General features: G+C 37.6%; 1 protein-coding gene across 7 annotated transcripts in view; it reads right to left on the bottom strand.

Moving 5' to 3' along the window:
• The window catches only part of LOC101746187 (KAT8 regulatory NSL complex subunit 1-like protein), a 31,569-nt gene that overhangs the window by 4,026 nt on the left and 1,665 nt on the right, over positions 1-25,878 (bottom strand). For 3 of the 7 annotated variants that reach the window (XM_062675159.1, XM_021347534.3, XM_062675158.1), the window contains exons 3-11: positions 23,554-24,596; positions 15,356-15,482; positions 7,520-7,734; positions 5,377-5,534; positions 4,957-5,088; positions 3,557-3,641; positions 2,742-2,879; positions 1,786-1,873; positions 1,068-1,352 (exon numbers count right to left, since the gene is read on the bottom strand). In XM_062675159.1, coding sequence (XP_062531143.1) covers positions 1,068-1,352; positions 1,786-1,873; positions 2,742-2,879; positions 3,557-3,641; positions 4,957-5,088; positions 5,377-5,534; positions 7,520-7,734; positions 15,356-15,482; positions 23,554-24,371 — 2,046 coding nt within the window. In that variant the 5' untranslated portion in view covers positions 24,372-24,596. Of the gene's footprint in view, positions 1-1,067; positions 1,353-1,785; positions 1,874-2,741; positions 2,880-3,556; positions 3,642-4,956; positions 5,089-5,376; positions 5,535-7,519; positions 7,735-15,355; positions 15,483-23,553; positions 24,989-25,878 lie in introns of those variants that run through there. The other 4 variants (XM_062675161.1, XM_062675160.1, XM_021347535.2 and 1 more) reach the window with 4 other exon arrangements.

The raw sequence follows: 25,878 nt of genomic DNA, 5'->3' as shown, positions 1-25,878 counted from the left end.
CTGCTAAACGTAACTTAACTTCTCGGGACCCTACAGAAAGACCACTGAAAAAATCTCAATAAACAACCACTATTTTACTGAGATTCATCCCATATCATCTCATTTAATTTCATCTCAGTTGATTAATGTCTCAAATTAATCATATTCATTTCATTTCACTCCATACTATCGTTTTTAATATAAAAATATAAGTTAAAATTGACCTAATGGTCTTAGTTACCAAGGTCATAAAATCCCTTAAAAAAATCCTTCTAAATATACGTTTATGGCGCCACGAGTAACGCCATCTGTTGTCAAATAGCGTAAACTGATATCGAAATGACTTTATAGTAGAATTATGTTGCCCGTGCAGTTTGGGTCATAAAAAATCGGAGCGGTGAAGCGAGTATTTCGCTCTCTCTTCCACTCACGAGCCTTATGGACGGGCATAGTGATGCGCATTATTGTTGTCGATAAGCGTTATCGACGGTGTACATATTTAGTTTTGTCATTTTGTGGCTTACTTTTTAGTTAGTTAGATAGGCTTTAGTTAGATAAAAATGAAAGAAAAAATCACAAATCGAACACTTACACCACATATCGCCGCAGCAAGTTAACGAAATTGACACTTTGTAACTTTTCAGGATCTATTCTTATTTCAGTTTTTTTTTTTTTAACAAATTGTTGATTGACACATGTAAAAATTATTTTGAATAAATTCTGCCGTTTAGATACAAAACAAAGGAGTAGCCATTGTGTCACTAAAGAAATTCAAAGAACGAATGCATAAAAACACATTTCTCTTCGACATAATGTACTATAATTTGCAGGTAAGTACAAATGACTCTTAACATAACAATGTCTCACTACCCTTCGTATATCACCCCGCCACCGTGTACCTGCCTTCGATAACTCATTTGTTTTTATCGATAATGGCGTTACGCCCGCGCAACATGCTCACCGTCCTAGCCGGGCTATGTTTTATGACACAAACTGCACGGACAAAATAATTCTACTATAGTATTATCAGAAACATTCTGGAAAATTGTAGACATGTATAGTTTAAAAAAGATAAGTAATAAACGTACCTCCAATATAGGTGAGAGGCTCTGTGGCGGAGGTAGCGTGATGACCGGCGCCGGGCTCTGGTCTCGGCTCAGCAGCTGGTCCTGCCGCCGCGGCGACGTCGACGTCGGCCCCGCCGGAGCGTCGGTCGCGGTGGCGGCGGTGGTGGCGGCGGCGGCGGTGGTGGCGGCGGCGGCGGTGGCGGCGGCGGCGGCTCGTCTGGAGTTCTTCCTCGCCCAGCGACTTCTCTCGCGAGTTTCAGCACGCGTGTGTCGCGCCTGCACTGCCGTGTCCGATATATCTTCGTCCTGTAATAAATAACGAGCACTTCAACATAATCTTTGAATATTGTTATTACTGTGGAAGCCGGACAATTTTTTATTTATTTATTGCTTAGATGGGCTGATGAGCTCACAGCCCACCTGGTATTAAGTGGTTACCAGAGCCCATAGACATCTAAAACGTAAATGCGCCACACACTTTGAGATGTAATTTCTAATGTCTCAGTATAGTTACAACAGCTGCCCCACCCTTGAAACCGAAATACATTACTGCTTCACGACAGAAATAGGCAGGGTGGTGGTGGTACCTATCCGTGCGGACTCATAAGAGGTCCTACCACCAGTAAAACAAACAAACCTTCGATCCAGCTGATCGTGAGTTTTAACACTGCTCATGGAGTTCAATACGGGTTGTAAATTGGGAAATATCTAATCTGTTTCAAATACTTGAAGTACAAACCTCGCTTTCGACAGAAAGTCGATTTGAATTATTCGTTTTCGAAACCCCATTATTCATACGTGTCTCCGGCATCTCCAGTACTCGCCACCTATAAATTAAAGATACATCAGTAATTTATTTGTAATCGTGAAAAAAAAAATTAATGAATAAATTTAAAAATTTTTGTTTAGGAATCATTCGTCATAAAACAGATTTTTTTTTTAAATTAGACCCAACATCGACCCAACCGATATTGTTCTGGAGTCATGACAAGTGCATATATATATATCGACGCTTGAAAGGCAAACGCGACTAAGCGACAATAACTGTTTTATATATAAATGATAGGCAATAACCATATTTGATGCGCAAAAAATATATAACTAGTCAGGTCATAAGTATTGTCACACAGTAAAAACTTTTCTTTTAGAATGCTGGCCACAAAAAAGTTTATTGAATTCGAATTTCGAATTGTTCATGAAAATAAAAATGTATACTTTTAGAATTTTACTCATTTTTAAATATGGAGTGGACGCTTAAAGAAGACCGTGTTGCAGTTATTGCGTTGCATCGTTGCGGTTACGCGCCAATTCAAATTTTTAACATACTGAAAAATTTGAATATAACCAAAAGATTCGTTTATCGTACCATCAAACGATACAATGAAGACTCTAGTGTAGATGACAGGTCAAGAAGTGGTCGCCCTCGGTCTGTTAGGACTCCAGCAGTGATAAAAGCTGTGAAGGCGCGAATTCAAAGAAATCCCAAACGTAAGCAGAAACTGTTGGCCCTTCAGATGGGGTTAAGCAGAACCACGGTGAAAAGGGTGTTAAATGAAGACTTAGGGCTTCGGGCATATCGAAGAAAAACAGGACATCGTTTGAATGCTCGTCTAATGGACCTGAGACTGAAGAGATGCCGCGCTTTGTTGAAGCGGACTAGTTATATATATATTGCTAATAGATTGGGTGCAGTACTTGGGCGTGATGATCTCCTTGTAGGTGAGGATCTGCGGGCGGGTGCTGGCGGCGACGCTCTGCGGGATGACGATGTTGTCGATGTCGTAGGACTGGCGGCGCCGCGACTCCGTGCTGGGCCGACCGCGCGACCTGGAACTGGGCACATCGTCCCGCTTTGAATGACCCGCGGTGGAACCGGTCAAAACATTTTTTATTATTATTATATAAATAAGTTTACCATGCGGTCCGATTTGATAATTCAAATAGTATGTAGTCAGTAGAATCTATTAAAACAATTTAATATATACTAATATATAAATTTATAATGGTTTTTACTGATGTTCTGTTATAACTACTGAACCATGCATCCGATTGACTTGAAACTTGGTATCTATGTAGAAAATACATGTAGTTAATGGATAGGCTAATATTTATATGAGTGTTGGACTTCCTAATAATAATGACAATAAATAATAATGTTAATTTTAAATGCCCAGCAAAGCGGGCGAGTACAACTTATACTTTATCACTTCATCTCAGAGTTAGTGATCACTTCGCTTTTCGTCGTTAAGGCCAAGGGCAATAAATAGCTATCGGCGTTATCTAATGCTGAAGATTCTTCTCACTGCTAATTAGAGAATATGCTATAGTTATTCCAATCCTGATGATTATAATATTGATTCACAGTCAACTTGTGTGTATTTTATAGTCTTCATACAAATTACATTAGTTGACATGAATGTATGTAACTATAATTAATACAATTACAAATTTAATTTGTTCCTCTCAATTTTGAGTATATAATTGAGATGTTTCCCATATTGAACACTAACCTTTCATGATTTGACATTGAGGTTTCTTCATCTCTATCCCTTTCTCTTATCTTCCTGGATAAGGGTGGTCTGCCTCTTTTCAATCCTGTAATTTTGTCATAAATATGTCATTTAATAAAATAAGTATAACAAAGTTTCCATAACTTAATGTTTGAAATACTTATGGGTACACTTAAACTTTCCAACGGGTATCAATTTTTATATATTCTAATAACAATGCAATTGTAGTTTTTTTATGATTGAAGGATTACTGATGGCCCATCAGCCTTTCCAGTTTCACTAGGACAGGAAAAGGCTCAGCCAGGAGGGTGGAATTTGCTAAGAGCTGCAGAGCGCCTCCGTAGGAGACCTAACAATTCAAGAGCAGCTGCTTCGCGAGTTTACTAACAGTCCACTGAGAAGATCCGGCGAGAAACTCTGCTGATGTATCGGTTAGGTTGCACGTCGAACTCTTTGTCGACTTTGAGGAGTACGGTTCGCGTGGTCTAAGCTTGCTCCTAGTGTTACAGCTATAGGTGTCTAATGCAAAGGTTATTGGATCTGATGGATATGTAAGGATGTGGCAGTTGTAGTACAGTTGATTGGGGGAAATAGAGACTAGAGTTAAAATAGGGACAAATCTGGGATGCCACAATACTTTCGTTGAGTTGATAGATTTAACTTTGTTGAACTGAAAATGACTATTATTTAGTGTTTAAGAATATTAAATAGTTCAATATAGTCATCAAAGTTTTATAGTTCATTAAAGATATTACAAAGTTAATTATCTAAAGTTAGGTACCTACCTAACAACTAAATAGGGCTAGCCTTATCGAAAAACTATTGTCCCCATATGTAGACTGATTCACCCCAAAGCCAAGGTGAATCGAGTCGAGCTAGTTTTTTAAGTTTTGTGTATATTTTGCAATGAACTATGTATAATAACACATCGTATATAAAAATTTAAGCCACCGGAACCATTCTAATCTCAATTTTATTGGTATTGCCCTAAGAAAAACGATTGAAAATTTATGTTGGATTTGGAAAGGGTCCCGATTAGGGATGATCGATATTCATCGATGTTTAGTTGGAAAACATCGATGTTTTAACTTCGATGTTTTGGTTTCGATAACATCGACACATCGATGTATTATCGAAACGTCCATATATCTTTTAGGACCATCTAACGGTGGATGTACTTTCTAGCTAGTGAGTCCCTAAACGTAGTTTAAATTAGTTAACAGGTATAATAAATAAAACAGTCAGTTTTATTTCCTACCAAAGATATAAAAAAATATCAATGTTTGACATTATCGTATATCGATACTTTTAAATCGATGTTATCATCGATATTTTTCTAATATCCCTAGTCCCGATCCCCCCAATCTACGGTACATAATTCTGACGTGTGCAATACTGACTGGTCGTGTGCCGGCGGTGCTGCTTGGGCGGCGAGTGCGTGGCGGGGGGCGGCGCGCGGGCGGGGCGCGGCGGACGCGCGCTCATCCAGCCGCGGGACCACAGCGACGACATGTGCAGGGACACCGTCGCGTCTGGAATTGTAAACGTCGCATATTAGTACCCTGTTCTGAAAGTGTTTGTTTAAATAACAAAATACAACTTTTTCATTAATGCTAGCAATCCCGCAGTAGTCGAAATTCGACTCAAATTAATTGAAATTATAGGTTTGTACACGTATTATCATTCTACTGTCAAAAACTTCTATAATCACAGATTTCGCCAAAACTGTAGTAACCGTAGAGTTAGAGAGTAGTAGAGCCAAGCCGCGGCCTACCGCATTTTATTATTTTAAGTAAAGTTTAGATAGGGGTTCAGGGCACCTTTAATGTGACTGAGCACGGGATGGTAGGCCGGGTCGGCGAGCGCGAGGCGCTGCGGCGCGGAGAGGGCGGACAGCGCGGCGCAGTGCGGCGCCAGCGCGGGCTCGGCTCGCCCCGTGCACACCGGACAGCTCTCGCTCGGCTGGACGCAGCTGCAGCTGTGCCATACAAACGATGCAGATATTAATACAGTATGTTAAATCAGAAGAACTATGATTACATTGATATTTTTGGTATTGTAAGACAAAAAAAAAAGATGTGTGGTGTCGTGGGACACCGGATAGGAACAAAGTTCCTTATTATAAAAATATATTCGAGGTATAAAGAAAATAAAACTGAAGGTTTCGCAACAACCTACGGTCATTCGGTAACGTGCGAACTTATTGTGGTACACTTCATTCACGGTTGTTTGCATAAGAGTTAGTGTATTGTGTAAACGAACATACACTGTGTGCATTACTAATTTGTAAGTTATACAAAGTTAACTCGTACACTGAATGCATTACTAATTCGACCGTATTACAAAGTTAAGTCGTACCCTGTGTGCATTACCAATAAAAGGAACTTCGTTCCAAAAAATATTTATTTTTTTATTGCTTAGATGGGTGGACGAACTCACGGCCCACCTGGTGTTAACCGATTACCGGAGCCCATAGATATCTACAACGCAAATGCCGCCCACCCACCTTAAGACATAAGTTATTACCTAGGCGGCACTGAAAATTTCGGGAATTAACGAAGTGACACAACATTACTATTTAAAATTGTATTTATTGCTTTTTGAAGTATTCTCCGCGAAATTTGACACATTTTTCCATACGATGGAACCAATCATTGAAGCAACCATTCCATTCGGAAGTTGGGGTCTCCAAAATGGCCGTTTTGTAGGCGTCCACAGCTTCTTCAGGTGATGAAGATCTCTGTCCACGCAATTTATTCTTTATTTTAGGGAAAGTATAGAAATCATTAGGGCTTAGGTCGGGGCTATACGGCGGATGCAGCGATAAATTGTGATTTTGGATGGGGCTTCATCACCAAATGCAGAAATCATCCGGTCAACACTGTTTTTGTATTAAACCACTTCGAAAGTCATAATAAATCATCGCTCTTGAATTTTCTCGAGTCAATTCCATTTTCTCAACGACAAAACAAGTTTGACAAAACCTCGTGACAAGACCGAGAATCTTTTTTTAAATAAATAAATGGTATTCGATTTTTAAAACCAAGGAGTTTTCAATTAAAAAAAATTTTAATATGACAGGAACAGTGGAAATATTCCATTCCCGATACTTTTAGTGCAGCCCTCGTAGGTCTCACTTTTAACAGTACAACGGCTGCCCCACCCTTCAAACCGAAACGCATTACTGCTTCACGGCAGAAATAGGCAGGAGTCCGCACTGATAGGTACCACCAGTACCTATCAGTGCGGACTCACAAGACGTCCTGCCACCTGTAATTACGCAAACTATGATATTTGCAGGTTTCATTTTTATTACTTGATCGATTATCAAAGTTTATCTTAGAGTAGTTTTCATACATTGACATAACAGTGTTACCCGAAAACTAAATACTAAAGGAAATAATTAAGAATTAAAATCTGAAGATCTAACAAGTTAAGCAGTATATTATTGTATGAGTTAAGATTTTTCCATCTGATTTTAAAGTTATTTAACTGAATGAACGAATGAATCAAAACTTAATCTGTAATTTAGTTTCCATGATATCTAATTAGATCACCTTTTGTTAAACAGGTTTGAATAACAATTAATTACACCTTTAATAATCACGGTAACAAAGCATTTTCTCGTTTAGTTCACGGACCCTGACTAAATTTGATTTGGTACATTTCCGAATAGTGGCGACAGCGTCTAAAATGCACAATAGAATACAGGGCTCAAACCGGAGTGTTGCTAACACTGGCCCTAGCAAGGGCTTCGCAGAATATACCACAGGATTGGAAACGCGACCCACTGAGAAGATCTGGCGAGAAACTCAGTGGGCTGTGTCTGTGTTCATTCGCTCGTCGAGCCCTTCGTCGCAAGCGACGGGTTCGAAAAGGACGGTAACCGATGCTTGAGCTACCTAAAAGCACCGTTAATGGATCAGGATTATCCGTAACGACATAGAATACCAAGAATCATACTTTATATCAGAAGGTTTTGCGGCTTTCGGGGTAGCCAAATGCAAGTTGTGCATCTGCAGTAGTTTCCTCTTCTTGAAGGTGTCCCGTCGCAGAGGTCGCACTCTGGCACAGGTCTCCGTGGCGGGGTCGTCATCTTCAGGTAGCTCGCCCGGTAACGAACTCACGTACGCCGCGGGCTCGCCTTCGAATTCCACTGCACCTTTCGCTTCTCGCACCTGAAGAATAAGACATTAAACATTATTATTGTGGGCTTATCCCACATTCCACGCACACACAGGTACTCATCAGTTGTAGGTATAAACAAAGGGAAGATCTTCCACCGAGCGGGTGATATTTGCTCGTTAAACCGACGCGGCGACGGTCCAAATGTTGTTGTCCGGAACTTGTATATATGCGAGTTTATTCAGATATCAGAGATTCAGGCATCTGTCAAATATCTTGGAATCTGTGATGGCTACCGCCACATTGTCAGTAATGCTGCGGCTGCAGATACATTTTATTTGCTTAATTGACTGAATTAAGACTAGTTTCATGGATTTCACCCTGCAAATGAGTATCCATTAAAAGGAATAAGTTCATCATTGCTGCTGATATGATGGAGGAGAGCAGGTAGAACTTATGCATCTGAGGTGCAACACCATTATCCTTCATTTATTTATTTTTAGGATAAACGATAAGTAAATTATTTATAGAATGGAAGTAAAATTATTATTATTATTGTTCCCCTAATTGTGCAGTGCAGAGATAGCGAATAGATACCATTAAGTATAATCTTTATAGAAGATTCAACAAGAGTAGACAATGCCACCATCTCTTTTAATCTTTTTATGAAAATTGGTATATATTATGTATATTATATTTTCCACATATTATTAAGATATGGAAGCGGATCGCCTGGAAGGCAATCCTCAAGAACATGGGCGACCAGATAAATGCTTCTACGTGTACATCGTCAGCGCAACCACGACCACTATGACAAGAGTATCTGTCCGACTAAGAAGATATTATTAATTTTAATATTATATTTGTTGAGTCTGTTGAGTCTGTGCTTATATAGAGCGTGTTTGATATTATGTAGGGTGATAATTATTAACAAGACACGACAGTTTGCAACCTGTTTATTGTGAGACGACTCGACACATACTGAACTAAGCTAAGTCCACAACATATTTAATGAATATATGAAAAAAAAAATGGTGATCACAATTTTTTTTTATTCTCTTTGCAGGCAAACGAGCATGCGGCCCACCAGATAGAGAGTGATTACCGTCGCCCATGGACATTAGTAATGCCAGGGGCGAAGTCAAGCCTACCCTTAACTACTTTTTTCAGGGAAATTATATTCCCAGTGTAGGCATACAATATTTTTATACTAATAATTAATACCGTGTCCTCTTGTTCTATACACATACATATTTTATATAAGGATAAGAGAACAGTGGAACGTTGTGGCAATTGTGAAAAATATACAAATTTTAATGTAGTAAAAACAGTATTCGTTGCGAGACTCGCAGAAATATCGATTGTCTACGTTTTATGAGAACGTTTCTATTTATGGAATGTAAACGTGGGAAGAATGACCTGAGACGCGATTCCAAGAACTTTTTTTTTACCATAATCCTTAATAATTAATAAGAGTTAACAAAGCGTAAAGCGTTGAAATCGGAGATCAAAATAAATATGTGTAAAAGTTTATATTGCTACCCTGGCAGTTAGTTGTGCTGATGCTACTAGGGTTCCTAAAAATCCGATATTTAAAATCATTTTATGCCAACGTTAAGATAAGAAAGCAATTTTCATTCTGTGAGCAGTTATTTAAGGAATCCTAATTTTAAGGTAATGTAATAAAAGATATTTCGGATTTCACGTGCCTTCTCCATTATATTTTTTAAGTGCTTAGATGGATGGACAAGCTCATGGCCCACCTGTTGTTAATTTATTACCGGAGCCCATAGACGTTATCATTCTCCTGTCCTTCTCCCGGTCGCCTCGCAAAATTTTTTCTCCTTCTATTCACTTCTTATCATATACCATTTTTTCGCTCACCCTCTTACATGTCGTCTTTCACGCAATCTATTCATTTTTTCTTAGGTCTACCTGTTCCCCTAAAGCCTTCCACATTCATAGTTAAAATTCTCTTACCAACCTCATTGTCATTTCGCCTCATCACATGTCCATATCATACCTGAGCCCATTAACATCTAAAACTTAAATGCCGTCACCCACCTGAGTTTTAAATCTCAGTTTTTACAGTACAACGGCTGCCCCACCCTTCAAACTGAAAGGCAGAACGGTGGTAAAACCTACCCGCGCGGGCTCACAAGACGCCCTGCCACCAGTAATTGCATTTCTTTCTCATGCATATATTTGAAAAGATTGTCTGTGTGTGTGTGTATGTCTTTTGAGATAGCGAACTGTTGTATCTTGATTTTAAAATCACGGATAAAACGAAATATTGTATAACATCTCAGTCGGCACCTAATAATAATTGTACTCTTGTCGCTTTATCGAGTGCTTTTAAAATGGATGCGATGCTGTTAAAAGAATATCAAGTAGGGTTAAAATGTTTTGTATCCTTCCCCCTGATTTGAAAACACGCATGGATCGAGGGTCCTTTGAATGAATAACGCAGAATGAATATTTCTACTAACAAATCAACAGAGGAAACTCTGATATTTTTAGTAGGACGTAATATTGTGGTTGTATTTATAATTTTGAGACGGACTTTAAATAAACCTAAGTGTCTGATATATCGGAAACGATAAAACTTATTTTATGTTATTACGTCAATGCTGTCCATTAGCTTATAGCAAGGGAGGACAAATTTGAGTTTTTCGAAAGTTTTAGAACGTCTACAGAAAAAAATAATACAACATGCGTATTGCATGGATAGGCGAACGAGACCGCTTCTTGGTGCTTAGTGGTTACCAGAGTCTGGACATCACAACGTGAACCTCAACATCGACAGCGTAACGTGGATCGATGTCTCTATTGCCGGGTAATAGACGTAAGTACCACCCTTCAAACCGGATACATAATGCGAGATGCGAATTCACTAGTCTATTGCATTGGAGAATCTTTGGTTGTGGATAAAATATCACTTCTGTTTGAAAAACGTACCCAATATTTGTCAAGTCTAGCCTCACTGCAGAAAGCAATGACGCCTCGTCCATAACATGTATACGTTATCCCCGGTTTCTTCATTAACCCTTTGCACTCGAGACGTGGGTCTAGCTCACCACATTATTTAATGCCTCAACTCGAGAGATGATTCTCGCTCACCAATTTATTTGGTGCGGAAATTCGACGCGCTGTGTAAACTATTTATGTTGCTTTATTTGATTATTGATATCTTGTTTATGTTTTGAATATCTGTTCTTATCGTTATTTTTGTCGTTTTTAATTCAATCATGTGGTGAGTGATACTCATTTCTCGAGTGTAAAGTGTAAAAGGTTTAAAAACATTCCGCACCCAAAAATTTTCTTTCGTTTAAACATAAACAACAGTATTCTATTACAACCTTGAGTGACTGTACGCGTGTCAAGTCGTTATGCGTGTTTCTACAGGTCTGAACATGTCCCGAAAATCGATACGACTTCACTAAAGCACCACATTTAAATTTTTTAGATTTTATAGCTATAATATACTTGCTTATTACATTACATACATTTAACATTAAAAGAACTTAGAAGAAGAATAATAGTTATTGTTGGTTTTAATGTCAAGTTAACAGATACCTAATTATTATAACTGTTAGTAAAGCTTGTGATATAGACCTAAATTTTAAGATTTTAAGGACGACTATGCATTTTTAATTTATTTTAATATATAATTTATGTGTAAATTGCTAATCCGAAAAATAGTACTGTAACAAATACAGCAGCTAGTATGAATATTCGCTGAATATCGCCGAAAAAATATAGCTAGCATTTTTTTTTTATTGCTTAGATGGGTGGACGAGCTCACAGCCCACCTGGTGTTAAGTGGTTACTGGAGCCCATAGACGTCTACAACGTAAATGCGCCACCCACCTTGAGATATAAGTTCGAAGGTCTCAAGTATAGTTACATTAGCATACAGTTAGCATTACATGAATCAAAAATATTATTATGTAGGACGTGTAAATAATCAAAGTAGGGAACAACGCGTTCTTAAGCATTAGTGAAGTTTAGCGCGCAGCTTCTTAGCAAGGTGGAAAAACCAATACCCCCAGGGGCAGTACAAACGACTGCTTTTGAAGTGTTTGTTGGCTCCTGTAGACCTAACTTCTTGAAGATCATTAAAAAACGACCATTGCCCTCGCAGGGATGCATCGATCGATCATATGTAAAAACCTAATATTTACCCATAATACTACAAGTATCGATAAATCTTTACATATTTATTTTAAAATACAAATTTTGTTAAAGTTTATAATGTGAGCGAGTTTATAATGTGATCAGCGTTACCTACTTTTTAGAATATATAGCCTGGCATCAAGCTGAATATCTTTTCATTGCTACAGCGATAAATTAAATAATATACCCATACATAAATTTTATTACTTGTCTAATGATTCTGTATTTTAAATGATCAATGAAACCCGTGTTTTTACTTAACACCATATCGTCATTGCTGCCCATATGTTGTAATAATGCCTTGAATGCGAGCAAATCGTATATTAGGTCGTAAACATTCCCTAAAGTGACAACAACTGTTCAGATTTACCGTATAGTACAGTCGTATGGGTACAATAGCACAATCTGGTGGTGGGACCTCTTGTGAGTCCGCACGGGTAAGCACCACCACCCTGCCAAATTCTGCCGTGAAGCAGTAATGCGCTTCGGTTTGAAGGGTGGGGCAGCCGTTGTAACTACCTATACTTAAGACCTTATATAATAACTTATATCTCATGGTGGGTGGCGCATTTACGTTGTAGATGTCTATGGGCTCCAGTAACGGCTGAACACCAGGTGGGCTGTTAGCTCGTCCACCCATCTAACTAAGCAATAAAAAAAAAAGTTATACGAAAACCTTAGAAGCTTATGCACTTATTTAACTGGTTATTGTCACGTCATTTTCATATTCAATGAATCCCCGATATTTTGGTGTCGTTGCAAGCGCCATGACCACGTGTAGAGACTGAGTAAGAATCCATTAAATAATTGTGGTTTTAATGTAGTCACCGGCGAAAATTTCAAATTTCGTCAAAACGGATCAAACATTTTAATGAATATCTATACATCCAACGTAGTTCTTTTGTCGTACAGTCTGTTCTGCTATAGATTACACTCCCTCCAAAAATCAGGACCAGGAGGATCATGGTAAAGTTAGCGGAATCGTCATGAATTTATCAATTATCTGCTAATACATTCCCCTAAATATTGTATATATTTGTACATATTTGTCTGTGTTAACAGATATATTTGCTTGACTGGTAGATAATGTTTTAGGCATTAATTCCGTAAATTTAAATAAAATAATATGTGTAGTTTAATAAAAAAATATACATGTTTGTTAAAAGATAAAAGATTCTTAACCAATTAATTAATTACTTGAAGATAGAAAAGGTAAAGGTCTAACTATCATATTCTGACTAAGTGTGTGAATCACGATAAGATACGTATTAATATACAAAACGCCGGCTTATCAAATTAAACAACGCTTTGCCGCGGTCATCGCACTTCAGCATTTATTTTTATATTTTTTATGAAGACACGTTCGGAGAAACTCTGTCACGATTAAGATTTTATTTTTCGCGACTCTGAAATAGGATTTGGAAGTATTGATAAGCAAAAAATAAAGTCTAGTATCGCGTATTTTAGGAAAGGTTTACATGTGTCGTTACAAAGTGTTATCGATCATTTTCTTTAACTAGAAACGTTTCAAAGTATTATTTGATTTATACTAGCAATTTGAAAGATAATTAATGTACTATAAATACAAGTACATAAGTGAGAAAACACCAGTTATTGATGTACCATATACTGATATACTATATTAAGACATATCAAACTATGTCTCAAGGTAGGTGGCGGCATTTACGTTGTTGATGTCTATGGTCTCCAGTAATCACTTAACACCAGGAGGGCCGTGAGCTCGTCCACCCATCTACGCAATAAAAAAAATTAAAAATAACGAAGTACCCGTATAGGGTTGAGTTTTATTGGTTTTCGTGAGACGTAAGACATAACTAAACTACCTTTACAACTAATAGTCGTCCTTGTCCGTGAGAACTGTATAGTATTCGAAACATCCTAAACGATATAATTACATTAAACTATACATATAGTTTTAACCCTTTGCGCGCGAACCGTCGATAGATCGACCCTCTATTAATGCGTATAAATTGCGGAGTGTCGGAATATCGACTATTTGCGAACTGAAGTCGTCGTGGCCTAAGTGATAAGACGTCGACGCCGTGAAGCAGTAATGCGTTTCGGTTTGAAGGGTGGGGTAGCCGTTGTAACTATACTGAGACCTTAGAACTTATATCTTAAGGTGGGTGGCACATTTACGTCGTAGATGTCTATGGGCTCCAGTAACCTCTTAACACCAGGTGGGCTTGTGAGCTCGTCCACCCATCAAAGCAATAAATAAATTAAAAAAAGTTGGATGATGGATCTCGACCTGTTTTAGCGCGTGCATGCAGAACCTTTTTCAATAACATTATAAATAACCATTTAAAATTATTTTGCTTTGAATTTAGTACTCGTTTTTATATTTTAAGTTTAGTCTTTTATGAGGTACTTTTTTTCAAAAATCTTTTAGATTTTTTTACAAAATATGTGAAAATTAGCTCAGCACTCAGAGTCGGAGTATCAACTTCTAAAACCAACCTACCTAACAAAAATTAAAAGTAATCTTGGCCAGCACTCTCCTGTCTATCCTATGATCTCCCTGACTACTAGTATACGTGATGAAATAGACAGACACATATGATACCCACACTTCTCTAGCCTCACTTAAAATAAATTGAAGATCCGTGATCCACATTTACCTTTATTAGTTTTTTAATATGTTGATGCTTTCTGTAAATATTTATTTGCCATGTTTTTATTTTCTTACTCTTCTATATATGTATATTTCTTTTATAACTATTAATAAAAGTTAGCTTCTGACGATTTTTAACACAACCGACCTTATGCAAGGCGTGTTCACACCTAGAAGGGTGTATCAGTATACTCGTTTTTACTATTTAAGTTGAATGTTAATGTTTGTAAATATTATCCAGTTATGTGAACGTAATAAAGAAAGAGAAGAACAAAAAATTCACAGATAACATTCTAATTATACGAAAATTTCACAACTTTTTCGCAATTTTCAGACATCCAGTAAACGCTCGAAAAGCATAGAGGCCAAAGCCAAGTATCGCAGAGCATCGCAAGCAGAGCCCAGAGCAGATCGTACCTATTTGGTTTTGTGTTGTAATGTTCACGTCGCGGTGGTCATTCAAGATGCAAAGCTGAATTTTTTAAACAACATATTAGCACTTGTGTTCGTAATTCCGAATTCTTACAAATAACACCTTAAATGCAAGTGTTACGGTTATATTTAAAATCAACGTGTCGTTGGTCTAATCTCGTCTAGTTTTTCTGTATCTCTTAAATGAAGGACAGACGCCGCGTAATGTTTATTGTGTTTTTGGGACAGATTATACAAATTTTCTTCGTCAGAATCGGTATTCACGTAATATTTATAATCAATCGTAGGTTCCCAGTTAGATCATGACAATATAATCCTTATTAATACCTTCAGAAAATCCGTGATATTTTGCCTTCCGATAACTGCTTAACCGAGCGAGGTCCGCGCAACAAACTATCGACCTACGTCAAGTAAATACTAATCACCCGTACCTGTTTGTGCAATTCATTATGCTGCCGTATCTTGTACTCGAGTTCTTGTAGTTGCGCCTGAAGCCAGCACCAGCGCGAGGCGATCGATGCCCGTGCTCTCTGCCACGACCAGAGCGCCCGTTTTTCTCTGCAAAAAAAGAAAAGAAGATCATTCCAGTGTTGCCCTGTTGCCAGTGATACTAAGTGGAGGGTCTGACGGCCACGCCTGCTAGATAGGGTGCAGCAAGTCTGGTTGCAGTGTTGAACAAGATCACCTGTCCTAAATCTCTCGGGTTCTGCCTCAGGCATTGACCTAGTGAGAACGCAGGAGAATCATTTAGGGGTGGCTTCAGCTCTCCCACATACTCCGCACGACCCCTCAGCGCAGAAATCTCGTAAAATTCGACCCCCGGCCCAATAAGTGAATCCCAATTTAAAGGTAGCACACCAGTGTATCATTATTTTTTTTGTTATTGCTTAGGATGGGTGGACGAGCTCACAGCCCACCTGGTGTTAAGTGGATACCGGAGCCCATAAACATCTACAACGTCACGGTGCCACCCAACTTGAGATACATGTTATATGGTCTCAGTATAGTTACAACGGCTGCCCCACCCTTCAAACCGAAACGCATTACTGCTTCACAGCAGAAATAGGCGGGGTGGTGGTACCTACCCGTGCGGACTCACAAGAGGTCCTACCACCAGTAAAAACCATCTCTCACGAATAATTTTTACAAGCTCTTATTTAACTTAAAATATTTGTTTAGGTCAAAACTTGAAAGCTAAATTAGAATCACTTTTTCTGAACATATTGAGTTCATTTTTTTATATTATGTTGGTTGAGTTTAGATATCAATGATTATTTGTCGTAAGCATGACCTGAACCAATAGCCAGGAATAACTCCAAATAGACTTATTTTTCAACATCATCATCATTCATCATTATCCTGCCCTTCTCCCAGTCACCTGGGGTCGGCGCAACATGTTTTCTCCTTCCATACTCTTCTATCATATACCATTTCTTCGCTCACTCCCCTCCTACCCATATCGTCTTTCACACAATCCATCCATTTCTTCTTAGGTCTACCTCTTCCTCTAAATCCTTCCACATTCATAGTTAACACTCTCTTAACAACCTCATTTTCATTCCGTCTCATCACATGTCCATACCATCCCAAACGTGCACTCCTCAGCTTCTCTGCCACAGGTGCCACTTTCAGACTTCCTCTAACATATTCATTCCGTATTCTATCCATTCTCGTTACTCCACACATCCATCGCAACATTCGCATCTCTGCTGCATGCAATCGCCTTTCATCTTATTTTTCAACAATCAACAGAATAAGCACGAAATTTTGCATACGTATTGCGCTTGCATTTATTTTTTATTTAAATTCACCTATTAATTAAATTGTGCAATTTATAAGACTAGCTGTACTTGTCCGCTTCGCTGGGCATTTAAAATTAACCTTATTATTTCTCAGCCCCCACAAAGATTCTCATCATTAACGCCCCCGATACTGATGTAGAGTCAAACACTCATATAAATATTACCCTATCCATTAAGTACATGTATTTTCTACATGGATACCAAGTTTCAAGTCAATCGGATGCATGGTTCAGTAGCTATAAGGGAACATCCGTAAAAACCACTGTAGACTTATACTTAGTCTGGTCATAAATACTGTTACAATTAAAAATAAACAAAATATTACATTTGAATTTGGAATCTGTCATTTTTATATGATTGCTCATTGAGTTTTCTCATTTTGGCGCCAATACATTGTACAAGGTCATTCGGGCAAAAACCAAAGTGATCGATATAGCTCGCAGAGTTAGTAAGCTGAAGTGGCAGTGGGCTGGTCACATATGTCGCAGAACCGATAACCGTTGGGGTAGACGTGTTCTGGAGTGGAGACCGCGAACCGGCAAACGTAGTGTAGGACGCCCTCCTGCTAGATGGAGCGACGACCTGCGCAAGGCAGCTGGCAGTAACTGGATGCGTGGAACCGAAGATCGGGTTCAGTGGCGAGTTTGGGGGAGGCCTATGTCCAGCAGTGGACTGCCGCAGGCTGATGATGATGATGATGATATTGTACAATATTTTGCGATATTAAAATGGAGTGGGGTGATAAAGAGAACCGAATCGCTGTGATTGCATTACACAAAGTAGGTATGGAGCCAAATGCAATTTTTAAAACTCTCCATACGCTTGGTATTAGTAAAATGTTTGTGTACCGGGCTATTAATAGGTGCAATGAGACCTCCTCTGTTTGTGACAGAAAAAGATCCGAGAAGCCGTCCACGTAGTGTTCGTACGAAAAAGGTGGTCAAAGCAGTAAGGGAAACAATTCGAAGAAATCCTGTCCGAAAGCAAAAGATTTTATCTCGGGAGATGAAGATAGCACCTAGAACCATGTCGCGTATTTTAAAAGATGACTAAGGACTTGCAGCCTATAAGAGACGTACTGGTCATTTCTTAACTGATAATTTAAAAGAGAATAGGGTGGTAAAATCGAAACAACTACTGAAAGCGGTACGCAAAGAGAGGTCATAGAAAAATTTTGTTTACGGATGAGAATTTTTTTACAATTAAGCAACATTTTAACAAACAAAATGACCGTATTATGCTCAAAGCTCTAAGGAAGCTTCCCAATTAGTCGACAGAGTACAACGTGGGCACTATCTGACTTCAGTGATGGTTTGGTGGGGTATTAGCTATGAAGGAGTGACTGAGCCATACTTTTGTGAAAAAGGTATCAAAACATCGGCATAAGTGTATCAAGATACCATTCTTGAGAAGGTAGTGAGGCCCCTTAACAACACCATGTTCAATAATCAAGAATGGTCCTTCCAGCAAGACTCGGCGCCAGGTCATAAAGCTCGGTCTACGCAGTCTTGGTTGGAAACGAATGTTTCGGACTTCATCAGAGCTGAAGACTGGCCGTCGTCTAGTCCCGATCTTAATCCGCTGGATTATGATTTATGGTCAGTTTTAGAGAGCACGGCTTGCTCTAAACGCCATGATAATTTGCAGTCCCTAAAACAATCCGTACGATTGGCAATGAAAAATTTCCCATGGAAAGAGTGCGTGCTTCTATTGATAACTGGCCTCAACATTTAAAGGACTGTATTGCAGCCAATGGAGACCACTTCGAATAAGCTTTTTATACTTTAAATTGTTTTATATTTATGTATTAAACTAACACACTGTAAAAGTAATAAATGTTATTTGCAATAGATTTTTTTTTTTATTGTAACAGTATTTATGGCCAGACTAAGTATATTAGTAGGTATAGATAACAAACTTTCGCGAGTTCTACCTGAAGTAGCATTTTAAAAAATCTGGTTTTAAAAGTATATTTTAATCTGAATCTTTATTTGGTTTTCTGTGAGCGAATAAACTGATGGTCTACCTGACGTTAAGCGATTACAACAGAGCTCTGTTTAAGTAAAGAAAATCACAAGATCGGAAAATTCAGTCAAAAGATCCCTAAATACATAAACGTTACCCCTCTGATCTCAAGACCTCAGGTAAATTCAATGTATCAACTCGCTTTGATTGTGAGACCGATCGAAATCTCAATTGTACTGTAAAACGTCTGTTCGAACCATTCATACCGGACCGTACAACTGTAAAGTGCGAGTTTTTTAACGTTCTCGTTAGCGTAAAAGTTAACTCAAATTTGTATGGAATTGGAACGTTTGCCTACGTTTGCCGCTAGGGGCGCTGTTCCAACTCCATACAAATTCGAGTTAACTTTTACGTTACCGAGAAAGTTAAAAAACTCTAACTAAGCACAATGCTTCGATGCAGAAATACACAGGACGGTGTACCTACTCATAACTGTCACTGAAGAGATAGGTGGATCACCCACTATCATTAAAGGAGATAAGGTAGTGCTATTTTAGGCCCACTCCACACCTGAATTTAATTAATGCTGTGTTTAATGATTGTAATGATGATGATTCTACATACTTATAAACTAAATAACATTGCGAAAATTTACCAAAAAGTTCCAGAAAATTAATTAACAATAATTTATTTAGTCATGAAACATCTGTTATTACTTTATTATATTATTAATATAGGGATTAAAGTATGAAATTGCCATTTTAATGTAATAGGTACTTCGAATTGACATAGAACCTTTATGCTTTGAACGAAACTTTTTTCAAATGGTACCTATGAGGTCCTTGTTTTAAAAAATGTGCAACATTCGATTATCGACTTTCAGTTGTTTTTTTTTATTCAGCTTAGACAAGAATCTTTTGTAACGGATGTGACGTCAGCTGTCATGCCCTGCCGCCAGCCAAGCCGCCAAGCCATATTAACACGCCCCCTTCCGCCACAGCCACCGCCACCGCCGCCAGCCAAAGCCAAGGAAGGGGGGATAGTGTTAATAAAACAAGCCGTGCCAGCCATTTCTACCTGCTTTCTGCATTCTCGCACAAATATAAGAACTTGTCGTTACGCTGCTGGTTTTTATTGTCACATCATTTGCAACACTTTCTTGTAGGTAATTGTACTTGATACTTCGAAAATTCGAGTGATTTTTGAACGCGGAACTAACGCTGCAGAAACAGCTTGCAATATCAATGTTGCGTTTGGAGAGGGGACTGCTAATGAACCCACCGTGCGATTTTGGTGTTTTTGTGATGGACATTTTAATTTTAAGAACGAACCACGTGGCAGACTGCCCACACACGTGAATAACAATGAAATGAATGAGATGGTGAAAGCCGATCCGAGCCAAACTTCCCAGGAATTAGCGGCATGGTTTAACGTTTATTGACTCATTTGCGTCAAATCAATAAAATATGAAAAATAGTTGCCTCATGATTTGACTGATCTGCAGAAAGAAACGAGTGTTGAAACTTGTGTTGGCCTGTTGAATCCAGAATTTAATACAATGAAGGAATATTGGATTGAATAGTCACATGTGAGAAAAAGTGGATTCTTTACGATAACCGTAAGCGAAAAATACAATGGTTGAGCCCAGGTCAAACGCCGCAACAGTGTCCTGAAGCAAAGCTTATAAATAAAACGGTAATGGTAATTGTTTGATGGTCTCAGCATGGTGTTATTCAGTAGAGCTTTCTTCGATCTAATCAAGCAATAACGGCAGATTTCTACTGTGCCGAACTCCGAACAATAATAGCAAAACTTGCAGTGAAACAGCCCCGATTCATTAATCAATCTTCACCATTATTGCTCCATGATAACGCGAGACCTCATACAGCACGAGAAACCGTTTTAACTCTACAGGAACTACAATTAGAAACCATTCGTCACCCTCCGTATTCGCCAGACCTTACTCCAACGGACTACCATTTTTTTCGTGATTTGGATAAATTTCTACATAGTAAAAAGTTTTCTTCCCAGGAGCCAGTACAAAATGCTTTCACACATTTTTCTAGAATCTAGCTTTAGAACCAGAGTTCTATATATAGCAAAGGCATAAATGACTTTCCTATTAGATGGCAGCAATGTATACGTAATAATGGTAGATATTTTGATTAAATTTGATGTTAAATGAAAAAAAAAAAATTTCAGTTTTTCAGTACCAATCGGCAATTTCTACTTCAATTATTTTATTTTACAAACAAACATTCAAATAAAAAAAATTATTAATATATCTTTACAATTTTCCTTTGTAATATTAATTTTTTTAAAGTATCAAAAACCGCTTATTATATATGCTCAGTCTTTGCTTGAGCTTTTGTTTATTTTATTTTATTGATCTCTTCTCAAAGACCAGTACCCCAGGAAAGGAAAAGAAGCTCAAATCATCCCATTTTTTAAATAAGAGACACATTCTGATTACAAACCATAGAATAATATCTTTAGGTACCTACCCAAAACAGGGCATGGTAAAAAAATTTTTTTTGTAACTTAATCATAATTCAAATGGTATTCAAAGTTCTCAACACAGGTTTGATAAGGCCAGGTGAACAATGAGAAACTTTAGACAATTTATTACATAAGGTAGTCATTACATATAAGGTAGACGACAGGTTGACGTGAACTTTGAAAGCTTTGATTGTGTAGATAATGATGATGCCTACTCCAAACCGAAACCATAGTCAAATAAACTGATTACATATTTATATAAGTACTAAATATATTCCATAGTAAATACACCCTTAATTAAAGCCTTCGTTTTAGATGATCATTAACAGATAATTAATTTACAAACAGGTTATGCACCTTCTTCATGCTGGGATTTTTTACTTACATGAATTAAAAAAAATGCTAATGCAATGAAAATTATTTCTGTTGAAGTTTAGTAGTCTGAGAATAAAATCAAGAGGTTCTTTTTATATGCAATCACACAATAACAGTAACATTAAGCTATATTAGCTTATAGCCAATGGTAGCTTTGGTACCATTGCCAAAAAAATACATAGACCAGCCTTCATGACAAATTACATTGCACCCAGAGGCTGGCTCTTTGGTGGTGATGGAACTATATTAATAGTGGTTTTCAGAGGTAAGCTAGATATGCCACCACTTTACTTGTTCCTCTGGAGCTGACAATGTCAGCAACCAGACTGAAATCTTTAGGTTGATCACAAATGACACCAGAGTAACTCATGCCTCCACACATAGTCAATAAAGCAGAAAATGGGAATTTCTTTTTTCAAGGCAATGTCCCATAGAAGACTTACGCAATTCATCTTTGTCAAGAAATTAAGGAGGTGGCAAATCACAACCATGAAGAACTAAGAGCAGGACAGGATTCTTTCTAGAAAGACTTGCATATTAACTGACACTGTTAAAATAACACCTCCAGAAAAAATTCCAGTGTATTTTATAAAATAATAATATTAATTTACAACAATTTAGATTTCTAATTTATCAATCTAATAATAATATTATGGAATATGCCAGTATCATAAAGGCAGCACCATTTATTTCCAATAGTCATTATCTGACCTATTAGAATACTCTCATATTTTTGTGTATTTATAACAAGAACCAAGAGGGAAGTATAGTAAAGGTAAAAGTTTACTCACTATCTTGTTCAATAGTTTTTAAATACTTAAAGCTCATTGATCATATTAAGTTAAAAATTTATATACAAGCTTTTACTAGTAGCTGCAGTTTTTGCATAATGCTGATTCAAGCAATGTAATTGGAACCTACGCCCAAAACACAACAATATCTTTGGTTTGAAAATTGTATATTAGGTTTAACAAGTTAAATTAATTACACTTGTTAAATTATTATTAAAGCCAGGCTTATATTGACAATGTCACCTGCACCTTTAATCTCACATTATTTAATTACTAGCTTTTAGTCATAGCTTCACTTACGTTTATGTAGTAAAAAACCTATTCCTCAGAAATAATACTTTATTTCTGGACATATTTTTCTTCCTATGTGATTTTTCTGTACCCCTGACAAAATGTGGAAAATTTCATGACATTCAGTTCAGTAGTTCAAGTTTGACCAACAAATGCACTTTTGTATTAATGATACATTCATATTTTATTAATGACACAGTATAAGTACTTATAAATAAAACCATTGAATAAACAACCCGAAAAAGTACAAATAATCATTTTCACTTCTGACCTCCATATAAATAACTTGGTTGTTTTATTTTATGTTATTTAAGTGAGATGTATATGTATCCACTGAATTTAATTAGGTTTGTAAATTTAACCATTGGTGATAACAGTACCAAATTATAAATATCCAAACTAGTACTGATTAATTCCCATAAACATAATTTAAGATAATTTTAGAGCTTTTCATTAAGACAGTAAATACAGATTGGACCTACCAAGTACTGAAAAAAATATATAAATTTTAAATGTACTGTTTCATTATAATTATCTTTTAGCTGAAATAAACAGTTGGATTATTTAATTCATAATAGTTAAAGATAGATTAAAATGAATTTTAATTTACATTCATGGTCATTGTTATTGTTTCATTACAAATAAGTTGTTTATCCATTAGATTTATAATTTACAAAAAACAACTAAGGATATTTTAGCATTGGAAGCTTTTTCTTCAATCATATCTATTTCAGATCTAAATTATTTATAGTCAATCTTTTTACTCAGAATGGTATTTACCTAACCTTTTTAAATATAATTGTAAAGAAAATCAGATTCCTAAAAACTTGTATGTACCAATCTATCTGACATTGGATTGTTTTAATATCAGTCTGTTTAAAGCAATCATAAAACTTAAATACTCACATAGGCATTTGCTGTTGATGTGGATTATTGTAAGTCACCACTTCATCATTACTCTCTGCCCCTGATGAAGATGCAGTGGCATCAGAATCAAGCTGGTACTTCACTGCTGTTAGCTGTGATCTCAGGGCCGCTGCTGTATCATCCAAGCCTGCCAGAGTCCCCGGTGGAATACCAATCGATGCAGACTTGGATGGATCACTTTTTGATGTTCCTGCATTGTAATACTTTGGCCCAACCACAGTCTTTGATGCAGCACTTGCTTGTAATGCTGCAGTTGTTTCTATTCGTTTTAAAAAAGCTTTCAAGCCCATTGGTCGACCTCCACTGTCCTTACGAGCTCCGCGGGTGCATTTCTCAAATGTTTGGACCACTTCTTCAGATATTCTCTTCCCGATGGATCGAGTTTGCAGTATTCTCAGCCTCCTCTGCAGGAAAGCACAACGGCGTTCAAGACGTGCCTGAGTAGCTTTTATCTTATCCTCTATGCTATCACCCTCAGAATCAACTACTTCAGTCAAATCAAAACCAGAGAGAGGAAAAATAGCATCAGGCTCTCCGGTAGATAATACATCACCACCACTCTCAAGGGTTTTTATGGCCTGGAGTAAATCTGGATGGTTAAAGTCACTACCACCCAAATCAACAAGGATCTGTTCCATCTCTTGAGAGTCTTTCGCGAGGCTCGGCTGGTTGGGGAGGCCCATGTCATCTTCCTCCATGTGTATCGCTATGTTATCGACGGACGTGAGCGCCCGCCGCCGAAGGGAGTCGTGACCGTCGGGCTCGTCTCGGGGCGCCAGCGGGAGCGCAGGGGCCATGACACGTCGCTCTCCGCCGGACGCCGCCCGGCCCTCACGCCGCCCGCCCCGCCACCATAACCGCCCTTATGTAACGACACTGCACCGCACAACACCACACTTCACTCAATCCACTAGCACTTCACTGACACATTGCACAAGATTTTCAATAGATAGCGTCAGTCTCCCGCCGGTTCCATGATACGATAGAAACCGATGACAGAAGTCGAGCGATTCGGCGCGCTTCTGCAAAAACAAAGACGCTTTGATTATTATGCCGGTCTCTATTGTCTGTATTGGACTGTCTTCTCTGTGGAGTACGAAGTCGTGGCCTCACGAATCAAACAAGGCGGCGTAATTCGAAATTCGGCCCACGTGATAACGAAAACGGAGCAATAGCCGTCGCAGTGGCTTGTTTCTGTTCCATACGAAACAGGAAATGATACATTAAAAACACTTAACGCAAACAAAAAATATTTCACGAGACTGAGTATCTACTGGACATTATCAACGTGATTTATTGAACTTATAATTGACAACAATAAGATTTTCTCAATTTTAATGGCGGAACTAGTCTAAAAACACCACTGTTTGACTGACTAGGTTGATATGTAGGTACTTATTTCCAGTGACGAAATGAAACGTTTGCCGCACTAGACGGCTAGAGTGCAATATAAAGTCATTAAACAGCATGTGAAAAAGAGATAGCTAACATAGCAAAGGTGTGATTGAGCGCGGCAGTTTAAAATTGATTCGACATATTAATGGTAGTATTTGTATGTAGGTATTGGTAGTATTTTGAATTTAAATACAAATATCATTACTTAAATTTAAACATACACATACATACATATTAGTGCTATTACAAAATTTATCATTTTGTCGGATCAATTCCTGTAACCCAAGTGATGCATGATTTCCCTAACCTTCAAATGTTTTATAATTGAATTTTAACTTGGGTTTTTTTAATTGCTGACATATTTTTACTTAAAATAAACAATCTCGTGAAAAAAAAAACACCGTAACTGTCGCAACTTGTAAGAAAACCTTGAAAAATGTTTTAGATTTTACTGTTCCATCCCCCTTGTATAACCTATCGATAAATCTAGCATGACATTAGCCTGTCTGTCATGCGCTTTCCGAGTTGTGTTTCTACATTCGATATTATCATGTTTTAGTTTTAATAGAATTCGCGAAAAACTATATACATTACTACATATTTAAATAAATAAAATTATTTCACTTGGAATAAAGCAATGTTTCGTTTGAAAATGAGAGAAACCTTTGTTGCCAAATTAGGCAAAAGCTTACGGCGTATACAGCCTTTATGTATTTATGTAAGAAATCATTTTCACAGATTATGCGCAGTCAGCCGCAGTCTATGAACTCGTAAGGAATTGAAAGAGTAAAAGCCTTTTAGTTTTTCAGGCATTATGAGAAATAATATTTCGTCATTCTCAACAAATACATTTATATAGGCTTGCGTCATTCTAACATGAAGAATAATTTGTTAAAAGGGTCTTATATA

This window comes from Bombyx mori, chromosome 23 (genome assembly GCF_030269925.1).
Source record: "Bombyx mori chromosome 23, ASM3026992v2".
In the NCBI taxonomy this organism is placed as follows: domain Eukaryota; kingdom Metazoa; phylum Arthropoda; class Insecta; order Lepidoptera; family Bombycidae; genus Bombyx; species Bombyx mori.
The sequence above is the reverse complement of the archived record's forward strand: the minus strand, read 5'-3'. Positions and strand labels throughout refer to the sequence as shown.